This window comes from Marmota marmota, unplaced genomic scaffold (genome assembly GCF_001458135.2).
Source record: "Marmota marmota marmota unplaced genomic scaffold, marMar, whole genome shotgun sequence".
Classification (NCBI taxonomy): domain Eukaryota; kingdom Metazoa; phylum Chordata; class Mammalia; order Rodentia; family Sciuridae; genus Marmota; species Marmota marmota.
Genome location: NW_026000242.1, coordinates 10,451,145 through 10,472,232, shown reverse-complemented (window position 1 = coordinate 10,472,232; position 21,088 = coordinate 10,451,145). Strand labels below are relative to the sequence as shown.

The window sequence follows — 21,088 nt, the reverse complement described above, 5'->3', positions numbered from 1 at the left end:
AGCCAATCCCAAAGAATCAAAGGTCGAATGTTCTCTCTGATATGTGGGTGCTAACATACAACAGAAGTTCAGTGAATTAGACAAAGGGGAATGTGGGGAAGGAAGGGATGAAGGGAACAGGAAAGACAGTAGAATGAATAGGACGTAACTTTCCTATGTTCATATATGAACTCCACATTATGTACAACCACAGAATAGGATCCTAATTAGAATAATTAATTTGACATATTGTACATGTCACTCTACTGTCATGAATATCTAAAAAGAACAAATTTAAAAAAGATTTAAAACAGAACCTCTTGAACAAAATTTTTTTAAAAACCAGAAAAAAACAAACAAACAAAACCACAGAGCTACTTTAATCAAGACAATGTTGCATTGAAATAAGATCAAACCGTAGACAAAACAGACATCAGAAATACATGCTTCCATCCCTCTCCAAAACCCCCTTATCTCATAATATATATATAAAAATAAAATCTAAATGAGCTGTAGACATCATATGAAAGCTAAAACAAAATTCCTAGGAGAAAAAAAATCAGACCATCTTTGTGACCTTGCAAGAATTTCTTGAACATAAAGAGTACTAACTTAAAAAAAAAAAAAATGATACACTAGACTACATCAAAATCCTAACTTCCACTCTTCAAGACACTGGTAATAAAACAGACGAGCAGAGAGAAAAAAATATTTGGATTTCTAACCAAAATAGTAAAGAACTCTTACAATTCAGTACTAAGACAACTGACCCAACTGTAAAGTAGACAAAAGATGTGAAGACATCACAAACAAACAAAAAACCCAAACCACACACATACATGACTATTAATTAAGCACAACAAAATGCTCAACATCTGGGGATATAGCTCAGTTGGTAAAGTGCTTGCCTCACATGCACAAAGGCCTGAGTTCAATCCCGAGCACCCCCCCAACAATGCTCAATATAATTACTTATAAGGAAATTATAAAGCAAATGAAAAATACAATATTTCTACACATCTAGAATAGCTAGAATTAAAAAGACTTAATTCCAAGCACTGGTGAAGATTTGGCAAATTGGAGCTCTCATAGTCTACTGGTGGGAACATGAAATTACATAATCACTTTAGGAAACAGTACAATAATTTCTTAAAAAGAGAAATGTACACTTTACATATAACCCATCAACATCCACGCCTAGATATTTTATTCAAGATAATTAAAAACTACACTAAAGCCTGTATGTTAATGCTCATGGCAGCTTTATTCATAATAGCCTAAAACTGCATACATTTGAAATATCAACCAATATATCTGGTGAATAGAAAAAAATTGTGGTGCATATATACAATAGAACATTATTAAACAGGGGCTGGGGGTGTATCTCAGAGGAAGAGCATATATTTGGCTGTGCAAGGCCCTGAGTTCAATCCCTAGCACTAAAAAATTAACAAATAAAGGAATGAAGTATTGGTATATGCAACATAGGTAAATCCAAAAGCATTATCCTAAGGAAAAGAATATAGCCATAATAGAGTACATACTAAATATTAATGTCACTAACACAACACTCTGGAAATGGCAAAATTATAGCTTCAGAAAAAAAGTGGTTGACAAAGCCTGGAGGTGGGAGAAAGGAACTGACTACAAAGGGGCAGAGGGGATATTCTAAGTTATAGAAAGGTTCTCTATCATGATTATGATGGTGGTTATTTGATTATTTATATTTGTCAAAACACATTGGTGGGGCTGAGGATATAGCTCAGTTGATAGAGTGCTCACCTTGCATCCATAAGACCCTGGGTTCAATCCTCAGCACCACAAAAACAAAAACAAAAATATACTGGAAATACGCCAAAGAATGGTGACTTTGGGGATGTCAACTGTACCTCATTAAATCAGACTGTAAAGAGATTAAAACTGTAATTTAAGTTTCTCTAGGAGTCCCTCTATCACCACTCCAGGAATACAGATAGTATTCAGAAGAAAAAGAACTATACTATGGCTACTCCATATAAGCTTCCTTACTGCCAAAACAGTAGGACTTTCACCTGCAGTCTAGCAACTCAAATCTTGGTCCAGAGATCAGAACCATTATTTACATTACCTTGGAAGCTTGTTAGAAATGAAAATGCCTAGGCACCAACCCAGATCCACCACATCCAAATTTGCAAATTATCAAGACCACAAAAGACTACATGCTCATTTCTACTGTTGCATTACATCAGGAGACAATCAACCAGAAACTTACCTGTCCATATAAATAATCTGAGGAAATTCCAGCTTATTATGAATTTTCTCTGGCTGCCCAAGGGACTGATTGAACTCAAATCTGGAAAGTTCAAAGGTCAACACTGGAGGTAGTTTTGTAAACCAACGCTATGTTCCGAGGTGGAATATGAGAAAAAGTAACACTAATTTTAGGCAACAGCAATAAATTTAAAATATCCCTAATCAAACTTTATTCTTGTGATATAGAATTATTCAAATCAAGCTCTTACTAACATTTTTTATCCCCAATATTAAAGGAAAATAAACACTTAGAATCATGCTCTAAGAGAATATGATTAAACAGTTCTCAAGATTCCAAACACTAGCCAGTCAACAGCATTTTATTCAACCAACATTCTTAGAAATAACTGCCCTGAGTATATGAATTGACCAAGCATCTATACAATTCTTTCATTAAATGAGTCAATCAATATTAAAAAACAAGGTTCAAAAGCTGAAGAAAACAGCCTAATCAAAGAATTGGAAATAATGATCTAAACAGCATACAACTAAGGAGATAACTGCAGGAATCATCTAAGAAGACTAATATTATACATATATTAAACACTATTTATACTCTATTATCCATAATTTGAATTCCCTTTATGTCTAAAAAGGAAACTTGAAATAGCTTCATGATTTTGATTCCTCAAGATTCTGAAGGGGAAAAAACAACTCTAAATTCCAATGTACAGATGTCTCATAAGAAAGCAAGTGAAGGGTTGGGAATGTAACTTAGTGGTGGAGTGCTTGCTTTTAGTATGTTCAAGGATCTGGGTTCAATTCTAGTAACACACACACACACAATCAAGTTGATCTAAAATGGTAGGGTAGCTGTTACCTAGAGTTTCAAGGAAGAAAAACACTGACTTAAAAAGTTCAACTATCACTAATCCTAGGGAGGAAAGGCATTTCTGTTTAATTCACCTATATGGCAAAGGTTCCTATGAACAGCTTCAAAACCATCATTTTGTTAATGGTACAAACAGTGTTCCCCCTTCAGTTGCTCTGTTGGCACTACAAAGGTGCATCCAGACAAGACTGACTACCTCAGGGTTAAATCTAAAAATAAATAAGCATAATATTTCAGGTCTTGAATATTGAGGCCTGAGTAGCTAGTGGCCACTCCCTCTCTTGTGTAAGAAAATGCATCAGGCTTACAAAGATGCTAGGCCTCCGGTAGAACTTCTTTCCTTTGAAGGCTGGAGAGACAGTGCTTTCTCAAGAGTTTCAACGCAGCTTAATGAGAATACGTGAAGGCTAATGTTAGGTTCCCTAGAGTTCAAGAAAGCGCCTTCTTTCCCCTACAGTAATTCCTGAGTTGGACTCTTGTACAAGCCACAATTTTGCCTCACAATTTTTGGAGGCAAACTATGTTGTGTTGACAATCATGCTACAAATAATTCTTACTCCATTGGAAATGTAAAATATTAATTACTCCTGCTCCCACTTTCTTTCCAACCCACCAAAAAACAAAAACAAAAACCCCACATAAATAAATAAAAGTTAAATTTAAAAAATTGTAAACGCAAAGGCAGAATTTACAATTGAGAACAATAAATACCATAATAGGGAAAATATTCTAAATGGCATACCATAGGAGTTAATCACTGTACTTTTACCCTCCGAAAATATGGAGGCAGTGGGTTCTCCCTACTCAGGTACAGGTAGGCTTCAACAAAAAGAGAGAAACTTGATCATACTTAAAATATCAGAAGCAGCATATAACCTTTACATGATTAACTCAAATTCATAGTTTTAGTGAAGAATTTATTTATCAAAGCACTGAGAATCACTGACTCACATCAATGATGAGAGACTTAAGACAAATTCAAACTCTATTCAGTGTAAAGTTACTTAATATGTGATAGGAAACTAGCTTGCCTACATGTTCAGTCCTACAATTAATTGGTTTTGTCATCAACAAAGCAAGTAAAACTATGCACCTTACCTCTTGTCCATACTTCACAGAATGCTCAGAAGGAAGAAGCTCAATGTCACCCTCCACCATGGCCCCTTCCAAACATTCGTGTAAGTTGTGATAACCGTTTACCTGGAGGGGATACTGGCCAAAGGTCTCATTGTTACAAAAGGGCTTTCCTAGGCAAAAAGAGAAACAGCTTTTTAAACGCCATCACGGACAACTAGGTAAAAACTACTTTCTGGCTCCAGACAGACAGTAATTTCTTAAATTTAGCAGCCTTCCAAGTTCTGGTTAGTAGTGCACTTCAGCCTGGTGGGCAACCTCTAATGTGCCAGTGGACCCAGACCTGGACAATCAACAATTGCTGCCAAGGCAAAAACGAACAGATATGCCTATCTATATCAAAGACTATCCCACCACTTGTGAATTAAGTCTTGCCAGGAGTACCCTTACCTGACCGAGTCCAAAGATCTAGATCCAACTATCAATTTACAAGAGTAAAAGACAGTGTTAAGTGTATCAAGGGAGGAAACTGATTCATAGTGGGGTAGGGAGGGGGAGTATGGCAGGAATAGAGGAACTCTAGATAAGGCAGAGGGGTGGGAGGGAAAAGAAGAGGGCAAGGGATTAGAAAGGATGGTGAAAATGTGATAGACATCACCATCCAAAGTACATGTATGAAAACACGAATTGGTGTCAACATACTTTATGTACAACCAGAGATATGAAAAATTGTGCTGTATATGTGTAATAAGAATTATAATGCATTCCGCTGATATTTATTTTTTAAAAAATCAATCAATTAATCAATCAATCAATGTATCACGGGAATGCAAACAGTAAAATTTCAGGCTCTGGGAAAAATTATATGCCAACAAGTTTCTCCAAAACATATATTTCAAGGAAAAAAAAAATGGAGGCAGTCTATAGATATTGAAAGGAGACTTAAGACATCCAATGAATCACATTTGGATCTTGACTGAACAAAAACAAATATAAACTTTTCTTAAAAAATTATGCAATGAAAGCCAAGAGTGGTTGCTCACATTTGTAATCCCAGAGATTCAGATTTAGGCAGGAGGATTGCAAGCTCAAGGCCAGCATGGGCAACTTAGTGAGATCCTGTCTCAAAAAATAAAAAGGGTCCAAGAGCAGTACTGCACACCAGTAATCCCAGCTCCTTTGGAGGCTAATGAGGATCACAAGTTCAAAGCCAGCCTCAGCAATTACAAGGCACCAAGGAACTCAGTGAGACTAGTTTCTAATTAAAATACAAAACAGAGCTGGGGATGTGGCTCAGGGGTTGAGTGCCCCCTGAGTTAAATTCCCAGTACTGACTTCCCAAAATAAAATTAAAAAATAAAAAGGGGTAGGGGGTACAGCTCAGTGGTAGAGTGTCTTAGTTCAATCCCCAGTACCACAATCAATCAATAAATGAATGAATTGGGAATTTAAATACTGACTAGATATCTGATATTTTTTAAAATGCTACTTTTGGGAGAAGTAAATGGGTTCTGTTTTAAAACATTATCAAGGGCTAGAGGTAACTCAGTGACTGAGTGCACACTTACCAAGCATAAAGTTTCTGGGTTCAATTCCAAATAAATAGATAGATTGATTGACTGATTGATTTAAAAATAAAAAGACTATCAGAGTAAAAGTAGAACGGGGTTAGATGTAGAATGACTAGCTGTGGGCTAATGCAGCTATTGAATTCAAGGGGCTTTTTGATACTGCTCTATTTGTATGCCTTTAAAGTTCTCCCTGGTTAAAAAAAAAAAAGAATAAACATTATGTGTCCAGCATGCAGCAGGCAAGCCTCCAGAGTTGATGAGTATTTCTGGAAGTTTAACTTAATATAACTTTTTGAGATTAAATATTATATCAGAAATATCAACAGAGAAAATGGAATTAAGATCACTGTGCATCTGATATTAATGCTAAATTGGACTGTGCAAATATTAAACAATTTAATATAACAACTATAAGGATTGTGCCCGCTTTACAGTTAAAGAGATTGAGGAACCAGGAGCTCACATAATTCCATAATTCCACAGACACTAAGAGGCAAAACCAATATGCAGACCTAGGTTTCTCTGACTTTCAAGTCTATTTATTACACTACCTCCTTAAGAGGACAGAATTATAAGGATATAGTAACAGGTCTAGAATTAACATCTGAGGCAGAAAATTTACCTTCACGAACCCCTTCAGTCAGGAAAGTACCATAGAATAGCTGCACCATGGGATTTTCAGATTTGTTCCTAGGGTTGCTGCTTTTTAAAAAGGAAGACAATTCTGAATTATTGTGCTACATAAAACCCAAGCATCATTCAAAAACAAAAGTAGTGCATTTTTATCAATCACAAAGAACCAGCTCAGGTATATTCTACAATAAATAATGAATTAGCTCAGCTGAAACATTTATTGAACAATACGCTTGGCACTGCACTGAAGACACAAAGACAATAAGGCACGATCCCTGGCCTTAAGGAGCTTTAAAAAAGTCTATTAAGGGAGTCACACATGCAGACAAATATATGTATTTGTATGCACTATGTGTGTGTGTGTGTGTATACATATGTATACACACATATATATCTGTACCTATGTTCAACGACAGATGTATACAAAGTACAGAAGTAGTATAGAGTAAGAATGAGCTCCTATGCAGCATGGTTTACCTTTTTTGAGATACATTTTATAGGCACAGGTTATAACTGTGCCTATAAAAGGTATCAGTTAGGGCCCTTTAGTAAAAAAGTTGTAGGTTAATGGGATTGTCTATATTCACAGAGGAGGAAAGCCTAAGCGATAGGGATACGTAAGAAAAAGTTCAGCAGTTATCCTATGAGGCTTGGTAAAAACAAAAACAAAACAACAGCAGCGATTTCTACTTGAAAAGAATGATTTTCCCCCCATATCAGTATTCTCAGTGGCCACTGTGAGTTGGAAGGATGTACAGACCCTCAACACTCACTTAACATTAACAGCCAGCTGGAATGCGTCCTCCAACCAATCCAGGAGCTTGTGTGTGAATTCACTCACATCTTGCTATAAGAGAGGCACAAATTGCATAAGCGTTAGATGCAACAGTATACTTAGGGAAATGAAAGCTTGCCCTTAATCCCCCCAATGAATTAACATTCTACTACTAGGAAGGCATTTATTTTTTAGGGCCAAATGTCACAAAAATATAGAAATAAGGAGAACCCAGCGACCAGAGACAAAACATAAGATGCATGAAGCAACCTCTGACTAAACTGTGCCTAGGATACTGGAATTCTACCACTTCCAGCGGCATCTGATTTTGACAAAGAAAAAACAAACGAAATCTTCTAACTAGGCTTTTTTTTAAAGGCTCAAAGAACAGACTGTAGTATTCCAGAACAACGTGAGATTGGAACAGAGAAAGGCAACTTTTATACAATGTTTTGAGAATGCTATGTAGCTGCAGGAAAAAAAGTTTTTAAATGTATGTGACGAAGAAGCTGATCAAATAGTGACAGTTCTGCTTTTTATTAGGAGGTGTGAAAGGAAAATATTAATATCTTAAAAAAAAAAAGAGTGCTCAGAAAAGCTACTAACCTCAGGTGTAGATGATTTTAAAAATAGCATTTCTATCTGGGGCATCCTAAAACAAAGGTACAGGGTCACTTTTCTCAGTCACCCTTTGCTATCGCTCACTTTTAGATATTTTTCAACCTCCTTCCTTTTGCTTCAATCTCTGAGTAAATCTACTATTCTTTTTTTTACTTCTTTTTCCCTTAAGAACTGCAAACAACCCCCTACATAAAACACATTCTCTTCATCTTTCTGTCTCCCAGGTGCATTCTTACCACCTGTTCTGTGAGCAAAATAAATACAAAAACTAGCACCCATAGTGCTGCTTAGTCATGTTCACAACTTGTCACACATTTGAAATAAGCAATGTCATGGTAACAGTAATAGGACATGACTTCTAACTGGAGATCTTCAGATAAAATGAGAACAAGGTTCCTAGTTAGTACCTGTTGTTCCTCTGAGGATCGGAATGCTCCCTTTAGCAGATCCAGGGCAGCAGAAGGGTCTACAAATTTTCGATTTGATCCCATCATCAGAGCAAACAAATACTGAAGCTCTTGCATAAAGACGATATTTCTCTTTTCCTACAGAAAATACAGCCATATGTATCTTTCTTGGAAAATTAAAAAATATAAAGAAAAGAGTTCTAAATAACCTCTAATTCGTATTTACCTAGTTCTGGGTCAGAGTCTCAGGCCTCAAACTACGTCACAGAGATTCTAATAAGGACTTGCCTACAGGTTTAACTCGAAACTGAAGAATAATCATATAGAAGCCAAAGAGATAATATTGTTGGAAAGACAGATACATCCATTTTCTGAAGCTTCTGCTTTCCCTCTGTCAGAAGACTGGATTACACTAAGGAGAAATCCAGGCAAGGTTTAGATGGCTGGGAGGAGACTACGCCCTATGGCAAGAGCAGACTAAAATCTCTTCTAAGAAGGTCCAAGCCTCTTCACTGGGTTGTCTATTCTGCATTGTTTGACCTGAGCAGTCAATGGCAGAGGGAAGGACACTACACATAAAATAGGTGTTCTGAGTGTCCCCATCCCAGGAAGCACTGCTGAGGCTAGCAGGTGGCTTACCACACTTTCCTGGAAGTGTTTCTAACTTCATTCCTACTTAATTTACTATTTTTGCAAATCCTTGTTTCTTATTACAAATAAGGAAAACAGTCACTTAGAAATGAAAACAAATATTAGCAAGAGCCAAAGAGAATTATGGTCATCATCTTTAGTCAAAAATTTAAAAGGCTTTAGGATGAAAGGAGCTAAATGAGATAAGGAAACTCCTCAGGAGAAGCTTACCGTGTGGCTTCGGCATTTTTCAAGAACATTTTGTGGAAGATTATAGCTGAGAACAAGTCTTCGAAATTCAGGCAACTGAAAGAGAGACTAAAAGAAGGAAGGAAATGAATCCATAGCCTTTCATTCAAAATAACTGCTGCAGCCAGGCACGGAGGTGCATATCTGTAATCCCAGCGTCTCAGAAGGCTGAGGCAGAAGGATTGCAAGTTTAAAGCCAGCCTCAGCAAAAAGTGAGGCACTAAGCAACTCGGTGAGACCCTGTATCTAAATAAAATACAAAATAGGACTGGGGAGGGCTGGAGTTGTATCTCAGTGGCAGAGCACTTGCCTAGTAAGTGTAAGGCACTGGGTTCGATCCTCAGGAGCACATAAAAATAAATAAATAAAATAAAGATATTGTGTCCATCTACAGCTTAAAAGAAAAAAAACTTGGGCTGGGGATGTGATTCAGTGGTCAAGTGCCCCTGAGTTCAATTCCTGGTAGCCCCTTTGTACCCCCCACCAAAAAATCAAAATAACTGCTGCAAAAATAAATATATAAATAAAATACACCTATTTCTTTCATTTATAAAACTTTCATATATAAAACTATGTATAAGTGTCAACCTAACAAATCTTATTCTGTTATTTCTAAGGAAATAATAGAATATACACAAAAATTAACAAGAATGTTAACCCTTAAAGGTTAAAAAAAATATAGAAACAACATAAGGCCTATAAGGAGGAATAGGTTAAATAAATTATACTACATTTATACAACAAATGATTAAATAGTCATTAAAATATTGTAGTACTGGGCATGGTGGTGCCCACCTATAATCCCAGCGGCTCAGGAGGCTGAGGCAGCAAGATGGCAAGGTCAAAGCCAGCCTCAGCAATTTAGCGAAGCCTTGGGTCAACTCAGCAAGACTCTGTTTCTAGATAAAATAAAAAAGAGAGCTGGGGATGTGGCTCAGTGGCTAAGCATCCCTGGGTTTAATTCCTAGTAACACACACACACACACACACCAAAAAAAAGCAAAAAACTGTAGAAGCTGACCACAGTGGCACATACTTGTTAATCCCAGAAGCTCAGGAGGCTGAAATAGGAGGATTGCAAGTTTGAGGCCCTTAGCTACTTAATGAGACCCTGTCTCAGAATAAAAAATTTTAAAAAAAGTTGGGGGGACTGGAGCTATAATTCAGGGGTGCCCCTAGGTTCAACCCCCAGCACCAAAATAAATAAACATTTAGAAAATTGTTTTCATGAAATGGACTATACAGCAGTAAAACTAATGAACAAGAGCTATGTGTATCAACATGGATAAATCTCAGAAATATATTTTGTGTGAAAGAGTAACAGAAAAATGTATAATACTGCTTATGTGAAGTTTAATTACACAAAACAATACTATAGGGGCTGGACTTGTGGCTCAGGGGTACAGCGCTTGCCTAGCATGTGTGAGGAACTGGGTTCAATCGCCAGCACCACATAAAAATAAAATAAAGGTACTGTGTCCATCTACAACTGAAAAAAAAAATTAAAAACAAAAACCAAAAACAATACTATATACTTTTTGTGGCTACATACATGCATGGTTATGTCTGTGAGGAAGGGAGGTTGTGGCAATTGGGACTCAATAACACAGGGATCTATAATACTCATCTCTACAGTAGGGTGATGAGTACAGCAGAATTTGCTACTTTCTGCTTTGTTAAGAATATTAATTTTTTAAAGTTTAACATTAGACATGTCTGGCTGACAGGACTGAGGAAAGGAATTCTCTTTTTATTATTTGTAAATCACATATTCTTCTATTTTTTTAAGTTAATTTTAAAAATTCCCTTGTGTGAATGTAATCTCTAACTCCAGCATACTCTTAAAATGAAAACCCCTCCAGCCTGCAACACTGAAACTCTTGAAGCAGCATCCTGGCAGATAGTAAGGAAACTTTGGAATCAGAACTAAATAAGATATTTTTCAGTATGCCAAAACCTCAGGTGTGCTTCCTAATGTCAGACAAAGAATCAAAACTGCACATCTAACTGGAGCCCACCAACTAGCTCTCTGTCTGCCCTCACCCTCTTACCATCCTCATGGGCGGCAGCCAAAATAATGCAGGCACATTTGAGCCCTGCTGCTCCAGCACAGTTCCACCTGGGGCCAGGCCAGCTGTGTGGTTCTAGCTAGCCTCACCACGCTGTTTCTCTCCTTTCCACCTCACCCTCCACACACACATCTCCATCCCTATTGTATATATCCCTACTGTGCCAGCGACCCTACCACACTCACCAGAGTTTCTGTTCTACATGAGGAAAATGGCTTTACAGTCTCAGCTACCTCACTCTACCTCATCGTCATCACCAATATCTGGCTTTCCCTAAAGAGGCTATCATTATTCCCCACTGTCTCCCCCAACCCCCTCTTTTCAGTACTGGGGCTAAAACTCTGGGGAATTTTACCATAAAGCTACATCCCCAGCCCTTTGTTTAAAAATTTTTATTTTGATACAGAGTCTCATTAAGTTGCCCAGGTTGGCCTGAAACTTGAGATTCTCCTGATTCAGCCTCCCTAGTCACGGAGATTATAGGCATGTACCACCAAGCTCAGCTAAATGACCACTCCAAACTTCTACTGCTCCAAACTACTAAGAGATTTGAACCATCAATTTTCTGATCTGAAGTCTGATGCCTTATCCATAGGCCACATGGTTCCACATCATCACTACTCTTTAAAAACCCACAAAACTATGAGCTAATATGACCCATTATCAATACAGTTCTCTCTCCAACATCGGTTTACTCTCCTGTGTTTTTTGCATCATTTACATTCTTCTCCTCCTCCAGTCTTTGATTCTTTGTCTTTTCTTAAGCATTCACATCCAATAAGTCCCAAGGCCGCTGGACTCTACCTTAGGATACTATTTATAACCACTTCTAATGAAACCCCATGGCTGCTCACCTGAATCTGTGTAGTCTGCCTCTAGAACTTCCCCTCCACCAACTCAATGCCACATAGATTCCTCTGATTACCTCTAATGACAAAAATTAAGTTGATTTACTGAAGACTGACATCTGGTAACAGTTCTCCTTGTTACTCCAAGTCCTGCATTTTCCTAGGCAACTTCAGTCAATATCCACTCCATGGGGACATCTGAAGCCCTGCCTTTAGATGATATACCAATAATCCAAGCCATTTTCTAATTCCATGGCTGCTAGCCTGATCCATGCTATATCATTACCTCTCAATGGAGGAATGCAATGGATCTCTGTCCTAGCATCCTTGCTGACTTCACTCTGCTCTCACCACAGTAGCCAGAGTAGGCCTTTCAACACTTGGGTCAGAGTTAACCACTCTTCTGTTCAGGACCTTCCTATCTTACCATATATCATCTGGTAAGATTCACCCCTTTGTTCTTAGCATCCAGTAACTTGGGATTCTTGGATGTTGCATGAACACACCAAGCCCACTTCCACCTTAGGGCTATTGCTGTATGGATTCCCTTACCTGGAATGTTTTTCTCCTGATCACACATGACTCTCTCCCTCACCTCCTATGTATCTAGCATTGGCTCCAATCTCATCCCCTCAGTGAGACCTACCTAACAAGTTACTATTTTTCCTTCCTCTTCTGCAACAATTCCAATCTCCTTTATTCTGCTCCTCTATTGCACCAGCCACAATCTAACACATTATAGGCATTTATTTAACTAGTTGATCATTCGGCTACTTTTTAGTCTGTTCATCTTACCTCATGAGAATTGAAATTCAATAAAGGCACAACTATTTTTTATTTTGTTTCCTTCCTATTATCTTAAGAGCCTAGAATAGTGCTAGACATAAGGTAGGATGTTCTACTATTTGTGAAGGGAAATCATGTACATTCACACAGCCCAGAGATCTCTAGGTTTCATGAGAATCTTATCAATAGGGACATATTCCTCCACTCCAGTTTTACTTCCACATTCAAGGCCACACACCAGGATATGTCAACATCTGAAAATGTGCAATTCTTAGATCAGATATTCAGAAAATCCCCAAAACTCTCCGTCCACAACGCATCTTCTTACTCATTTGTTCAATTACCCACAGGACACCTATTCCTTGCTTTTACTAGGGATCCATGCAAACTGATCTTGTCCTTGCTCCTTAACCATTAGTTCTTTATTTAGTGTCTTTATTTCTCCCTCAATCTAACTTTGATCCCATGCTTTTTAATAACCTCATTAAATTCTCAGACTGGCCCACCACAGTCCTTTCATCAGGCACCCAGTAAATCCTTCAACCTAAATGAATTGAATTTTCCACTTAAAAGCTTCGTAGTGTTGCTAAGGCAAAATCCTGATAAAAATAGGACACAGTGATATCACTGTTTGTTTAAAGTCAACAACTTCAAACAAACTCTCAAATTTCTTAAAATTCTACCACAGGCTGAGTATCAATTATGCCTGGGATCAGAAGTGTTCCAGATTTTTAGGTTTTCTGAATTCTGGAATATCTGCAGACTTTGTAGGCTGAAGGATCTACAATCCCAAAATCTGCAATCTAAAATGTCCTGAAATGCTCAAAAAGTTTTGAATTTTGGATTTTGAATTTTTGGATTAGGGATACTCAATCCATATTGTACTCTAGTGCCAACTGGTTTTCACATCATCTCCAACAACTATTTCAAATTTTCACTCCTTTTAAAATCTGACCATGATAGGACACAGTGCAGTATGCCTACAACCCCAGCTGTTCAGGAAGCTAAGACAGGAGGACTGCAAATTCCAGGTGAGCCTCAGCAACTTAGAACCTATGTTAAAATAAAAAAGGCAGGGTCTGTTACTCAGTGGTGAAGCATCCCTGGGTTCATTTTCTAGTACCTCTGCACCAACCCTGCCACATACAAGCCATTTCACACATGAATAAATTTAATATAAACTACTTTAATTCAATTTAATTTGTAGACATCTTTCTTCCTTCTTCCTTCCCCTATTACTCCCTTGACCTAATCCATTGTAAGAACAATCTTTTCCTGTCTACTCTCAATCTTGGAGCTCTCATGCTTTCTTAGAAGCCTTACTCTGTTATCCCCTGTGTCTACTGGCTCTTTTTAATATTTCTCACAGGAGTGAAGGCTGACTCCAGGCTGGGGATATAGCTCAGTTGGTAGAGTTGGTTAGTTAGTCTCTCCCTCACTGCCCCCCTCCACAAGAACTCACCGATGTTCCTAATTTCACATTATATTTGGGCAGTCTATTCTCAACACAGATGCCCATGATCCTTTTAAAGCAGAAATAGGTTTGTATCCGTCCTCTATGTCAACCTTCCAAAACTTTCCCATCTCATACACAATTCTCAAGTCCTCCTCATGATCCCAAGCTCCTGACCGCCCCGCTTCCTGACCTCATTACTTCCTCTACTAACCACCAGTTCTAGCTCTTCCTCACATGTTAAACAAGCCCCTGAGCCTGTGTTACTTTACTTGCTGTACCCTCCATGTGAATGTTCTTTAGGTAAGCAGCCCATTCCCCCACCACCTTCAGACTACTACTCAAACACCCATCCAAACAGAAAAGCCATCCCTGTCCACTCCACTTAAACAGTACCTCTTCCCTGGTATCTGAACCTTCTCTCAAACCCTCACCTCATCCTGTGTCTTTATAGCACTTAAAACCATTTGACACATGCTTTATTTGTGGTCTCTTGCTGTTTTTTGTTTCTGCAGTACTGGGGATTGAACCCAGAGTTTGGCGCATGCTAGGCAAGTGCTCTGCCATTGAGGTATATCCCCACATCCTCACTTTTTAAATTTTTATTTATTTTGTAGTACTGGGAATTGAACGCAGGGGCACTCTACCACTAAGTTACATCACCAGTCCTTTTATTTTTTGAGATAGTCTTGCTAGATTTTTGAGGGTGGCCTCAAACCTATGATTCTCCTGCCTCATTTGCTAAGATTACAGGCATATGCCACCACACACAACTTCCAACTCTTTTTTGGGGGGAGGGGGGCGGTCCCACTCTTTTTTTTCCCCCTTAAAGAAATTGATTGATTGATTGTGTTGTTGGGGATTGAACCCATGGCCTTGCACATGTGAGAGAAGTACTCTACCAACTGAGCTATATTCCCAGCCCGGAGTCCCACTCTTTTAAAAGTAAACTCCATAAGAGTAGGGACTATTGTTTTATTCAATGTTATTTCCTCAGTGCCTAAAACAAGGCTAGGTGTACTGTAAGAAAAATGTACTATGTAAAAGCAGAACAAAAAGATTCTATTTTTCTGACTTGAGCAGCTAGATAGATACCATGTACCATGATGGAGACAACTGCAGACAGGTATCAGGAGTAGCTATGTTAAGTTTAATATGCCCATGAGATACTTCTGAAGAGCCTCTACTCTCTAGGTGCATGCATCTACTCCCTTGGTTTTACTATAATCTATAAGGCATTGATTCCCAAAACTCTATCTGCAACCTACAGTTTTTTTCTCAACTAGAATTCACAGTTAACTGCCAACATGGTATCTCCCTATGGATATCTTACAGGAATACCTCAAACTCAGCATGTCTAAACCAAAACTGAAATTCACTTTTTTTTTTTTTTGTGTGTGTGTGTGTGTGTGTGGTGCTAGGGATTGAACCCAAGGCCTTGTGCATGTTAGGCAAGCACTGTACCAACTGAGCTATATCCCCAGCCCTGAAATCCACTCTTAACACACAAATCATTTCTCCTCTAGTGTCAAATGGCACTATTTATCCACTGGCTTACTCAAGCTAGAAACCCAACTCTCTCTTCCAGATATTGCTCACCAAAGCATACAGATATGACCACTTCAAAGATGTTTTACTTCAATTCTCTCACAACTTCTGCCAGTTCCCTTCTCTAATCTGCCTTCATCTCCTCTCTGGTTACCCAAGACAGCCTCTCAATAACTTATTTCTCCTTGTTTATGCTCACTCTGCTGTAATACAGTAGCCACTTATTACTGACCCAAAACACTTATTCAATACATGTTCAACCATTTTTTTCTTTCTTGTTATTTTTATTTTTTATCAAAGTTTGAACTGATCCTAAGGGTGCTTTACCACTGACCTATAGCTACATGCCCTTTTAAGATTTTGAGACAAGTGTCTCAATAAGTTGCCCAGACTGCCCTCAAACCTATGATCCTCCTGCCTCAGACTTCCCAGTTGCTCGGATTACAGGTGTGTTGCACCATTCCTGGTTAGATTTCATTTTTAGTATTGCCCAGTTTAGACTTAGAGCATCTAAATTCAAAACACATGAAAGCAACCAAAACACAATAATAACACAGGAAAAACTATCCAGTTTTACATACCTGCTTTAATTTTTTTTTCAAGTTATATCTCACATTTCAGTTTAATAAATCATAAAAGTATTGCCAGAAGACACAGCTGTCTTCTAAAAATATCATACCTGAATGACAGCACTGAACCAGCATGTATTGCCAACATTTTTCAGCCCAACTGGCCAACCATCAGCTCTCCTCCAGTCATTGGGATTGGGGTTTTCTCCCCAGACTTCACAGCGTTTTCTCTTTGAGCGTTTAATTTCTGCAGAGATTGCCTCATGCATCCTATATTGTGTCAACATACCACACATCAAAAAAGAAAATACTTAAAAGAATAATATAGTATATGGAGGATGCTGGTGACCTTTCATAAATCATTCAAAATGCCCGAAAAATTACTTATTGGGTAATTATCAGCTATATAGTATCTATGGGAACTACAAAATGTAGGCGAAAAGCAAGGATTAAACAGAAACTTCAATCCTTCCATCACAGGGACTATGACTAATAAGGTCCATATGGTTACTATTAAACGTTTTCCATTTTAATCACAGCACCCTAAGTGCTTGCCATTGAAAGAGGAAAGAGAGAAGTGTGGTACAGCTAAGAGCCACCAAACTGCCCAGCACACAACACCCTGCGGTATGTTTCTCTGAAAGAAACAACTCAGCAGTGCAAGAAGGTAAGCATGTTCAGAAATGACAGTCCACCACTGGAAAAGGATGTCTGTAAACAGCACCAAGCAATCATCAAATTAATACCAATTCACACAATATATACCCCAGTCACTTCTGAAGCAGGATAGTTGAGTACTAAGTTTCATTTATTTCTTTTCTTTCTTTTTTCTTTTTTTTGTTTGAGACAGGGTCTTACTAAATTGCTGAGGTTGCCTCGAATTTGTGATTCTTCTGCTTCAACCTCCTAAGCACCTAGGATTACAGGTGTGCACCATGACATACGGCTGATAACTTTCAACTGGAGTATAAAAACCCTCCTCACATTTGGTTTTAAATGTAAACCAAACGGTAAAGCACGCTAATGTGCACTGCTTCTCCTAAAAGCAATTTGACTCAAGTGCCATTAAAGGAATTTGGTGGAATTATTCCTGAGTGGCACGCACAGAGCTGTTTGCCTCTGACCTACACATAAATGTGGGGACCATAGAATATAAATTAAAGCAATAACCTGTTAAGCTCTCTTTCATCCGCTTGAATTTTCGGGGACTCCAGCAGACTCAAAGCAATGGCAGCCTGAAGATCATCTTTGTTATCATGAGTAAGGTCTATCACTTCTATAAAATAAATAGAAATTTAATTAGTCCACACTACTCAGAAAACTGCCCTTCTGTCTGCAGTATTAAAAAAAAAAAAAAAAAAAGGTAAAAACACTCCCCAAACAGATATACTCTCTAGCTGTCCCTACAATGGCTCATCTGTGTAAGAACAATTTCATTACTCTGTCCAGAGTCAAATGAATAACTTAAATGCTACACTGTAACCTTACACTAGCCAACAGTACAGAAATAAGCTATTAAAATGTAGGAATCAAATACCCTCTTCTAAAGTGTCTTTCCACATAGTGAGAAATAAATCCCACACCTGTAAGTTAAACACATAGTCTCTATTTATCATCATAAAAAATTCAATAAATATAAAACATTCAAGGAAAAGATTTTCAATGTCACACTATTTCAATTCATACTAACTATTCAGAATGGAAAAAATATTCAACTCATTTTAGGAAGTTAGCATAATAGTATACACATAAAAACCTGTCAACAACAGTAAGAAAAAAAATTACAAACTCATAAATGACCACAGAGACAAAAAAACCAAAATATTAGAAACAGAATTCAATAATTCGATTATCACTCCTTTTTCGTGGGATCAGGGATTGAATCCAGTATACTTTACCACTGAGCTACATCCTGAGCCCTTTTCATTTTTTAATTTGAGATAGTGTCTTGTTAAGTTATTTAGGCCTCACTAAGTTGCTGAGGCTGGCCTTGAACTTGTAATCCTGGAAGTATAGGGGTGCACCCAAGCATGCCCATCTGTTATGGCACTTTTTATCATGGCTTTAGAAGTCCTAACTAGTACAAAAGGAACTTAGAGACTGAACCAAGTGCAGTGGCACATACCTGTAATTCCAGCTATTTAGGAATCTGAAATGGGACTGCTTTGAGATAAGGAGTTTAAGACCAGTCTTAAACAATGTAGTGAGACATCTTAACTAACTAACTAAATACATACATACATACATACTGGATAATAAGCAAAGCAATAATCATTCACAGATGATAATAATCTACAAGGGAAACCCAAAATTATCTACAAAAAATAGTTCTAATTAGTGACTAAATTTAGCTCGGTGGTAGAGTGGTTACCTGGCATGAACAATACTTTAGGTTTAATCCCCAGCACCACAAAAAATAGGTGAATAACAGACCAATGTATAAAAGGTTAAATTAATTTCTATACACCAGCAATGAAGAACATTTAATCTAAAATGAAAGACAGTACATATAGATACACAAAACTGCACTAATCAAAACTGTGCCAGGCACAGTGGTGCACACCTGTATCCCAGCTTCTTAACGAAGAAAGTTCACAAGTTCAAGGCCAGCCTGGACAACTCAGTGAGGCCCTGTCTCACAAAAAAAGGGGGCTGGGGATATAGGTCAGTACCACACACACACACACACACACACACACACACACACAAAAGATCATGCTACCTGGCATACAATAAACATAAAGATCATCAGTAAAGTAGCAGAAGGGAAGAGGGAAAGGGAACTTGGGCACACTGAGGACTAAAATGGAGTAAATCAAATTCCATGCATGTATGATTTTGTCCAAATGAACTTATTATGTATAATATAATGCTCTAATTAAAAAAAAATGCCAGGCATGATGGCATATGCTTGTTGGAGAGTGCTTGCCTAGCATGCACAAGGCCCTGGGTTCAATCCCCAGGCCCAATAAAAACATAAAAAACTTTTGGGGGCTGGGGAGTGACTCAGTGGTGGAGCGCCCGCCTAGCATGCGCAAAGCTCTGGGTTCAATACAAAAAATTTAAAGAAAATTAAAAATAAAAAATAAAACCTTTAGGCTTCAAAGGACACCATGAAGAAAGTGCAGTCAACCCACAGGAGAAATTTTTGCAAAACATGTCCCTGAAAAGGTACAAATGCACATTTGAGGTCAGCCTCAGCATCTTGGAGAGACCCTGTCTCAAAATAAACAATAGCGAGGGCTGGGATGTGGAGCTTAGTGGTTAAGCACCCCTGGGTTCAATCCCCAGGACCCAAAAGAAAGAAAAAGAACAAAGAAAATAAAAAAAGAATGGGGTTATCAGAGGCTAGGAGGAGGAAGGAAAGAGGTTGTTTAATTGGTATGGAGTTTCACATTTTTTTTAAATTTTTTTATTTGTTTTAATTAGTTACACATGATAGTACAATGATCTTGACATATCATACATTTGAATCAGATGGGGTATAATTTCTCATTTTTCTGAGTGTACAGGTTTACAGTTTAAGGCTAGCCTGGACAACTTAGGAAGATCCTGTCTCAAAATAATAAATAAAAAGAGCTAAAGACATAGCTTAGTGGCAAAGTAATCCTGGGTTCAAAGCCCCGTACCACCAAAAAATACATGTTTTGTATACACATACGTATTATATGTTATAGATATTATACGTAATATATGCTGTGAGTTGAAAATTATTATATGTAGGGCTGGGGATGTGGCTCAAGCGGTAGTGCGCTCGCCTGGCACGCGTGCTGCCCGGGTTCGATCCTCAGCACCACATACAAACAAAGATGTTGTGTCTGCCGAAAACTAAAAAATAAATATTAAAATTCTCTCTCTCTCTCTCTCTCTCTCTCCTCCCTCTTTAAAAAAAAAAGAAAATTATTATATGCATATATACACATACATACATATATAGATGTACATATATATATCCACACATACACACAGCAGCATTATTCAGAATAGCTCAAAATTTCAAACAGGCCAAATGTCCACTTACACCATCTGACTCAGCTGGTGGTTCCTTCTTCCCAGAAGCCTCCTTGGCTTTCAGAGTACACCCTCCAGGTTTTCCCTCAATACTCATCACCTCCCTAGACTGGGAACATTCAGCTGCTGAACTTTTTACCTTTTCTACACCACTTCCTTGGAGACTTGGCTCATTAATCACACACCTTTACATAGCATTTCCTGATTCCATGCTTACCTAGCTCTAGTCAGGATCTCTCCCCTGAACTTCACACCTGGGTCTCCTTACTTTCTGGACATCTCCATCTGAATATCAGGTATTTCAAACTTAGTATTATCAAAAGTGATCCCTTCATCTTCGTCCTAAACCTGCTTCACCAGTGATTATCCCTCTTAGATAAGTGCAGCTCTATCTTTTCAGTGATGCTCAGGAAAAAAACAAAAAACAAAAAAACCTTTCTCTCACAATCCTTATCTCTGCAGTAAGCAAATTCTATGGATTTTATCTAAAAAGCACCAGACAGCTGTTAGAATGCAAGCACTTCTCACCCATCCACAACTGCCTGCTGGCCCAAGCCTCCATCACCTGAACAGCCTCCCGAATGGTCCTGGGCTCTCTGACCTGACTCATGGCTCCTTACTACCCTCTCCTCCACATTCTGTTCTTAACACTGCAGTCAGAATGGCCTCTAGAAAATGGAAACCAGCTCACCTCACTCTTTGTTCTAAACTCTCAAGGGCTGTCCACTTAACTGGGAGTAT

The 21,088-nt window shown here is 38.2% G+C and overlaps 1 protein-coding gene across 12 annotated transcripts in view; it reads right to left on the bottom strand.

Annotated features, from left to right (window-relative positions):
• Nucleotides 1–21,088, bottom strand: part of Usp28 (ubiquitin specific peptidase 28) — a 64,116-nt gene that overhangs the window by 24,265 nt on the left and 18,763 nt on the right. For 6 of the 12 annotated variants that reach the window (XM_048795936.1, XM_048795934.1, XM_048795935.1 and 3 more), the window contains exons 4-11: nt 17,507–17,612; nt 16,447–16,606; nt 9,046–9,132; nt 8,185–8,322; nt 7,155–7,228; nt 6,371–6,450; nt 4,202–4,350; nt 2,231–2,358 (exon numbers count right to left, since the gene is read on the bottom strand). In XM_048795936.1, coding sequence (XP_048651893.1) covers nt 2,231–2,358; nt 4,202–4,350; nt 6,371–6,450; nt 7,155–7,228; nt 8,185–8,322; nt 9,046–9,132; nt 16,447–16,606; nt 17,507–17,612 — 922 coding nt within the window. Of the gene's footprint in view, nt 1–2,230; nt 2,359–4,201; nt 4,351–6,370; nt 6,451–7,154; nt 7,229–8,184; nt 8,323–9,045; nt 9,133–16,446; nt 16,607–17,506; nt 17,613–21,088 lie in introns of those variants that run through there. The other 6 variants (XM_015489864.2, XM_048795938.1, XM_048795939.1 and 3 more) reach the window with 3 other exon arrangements.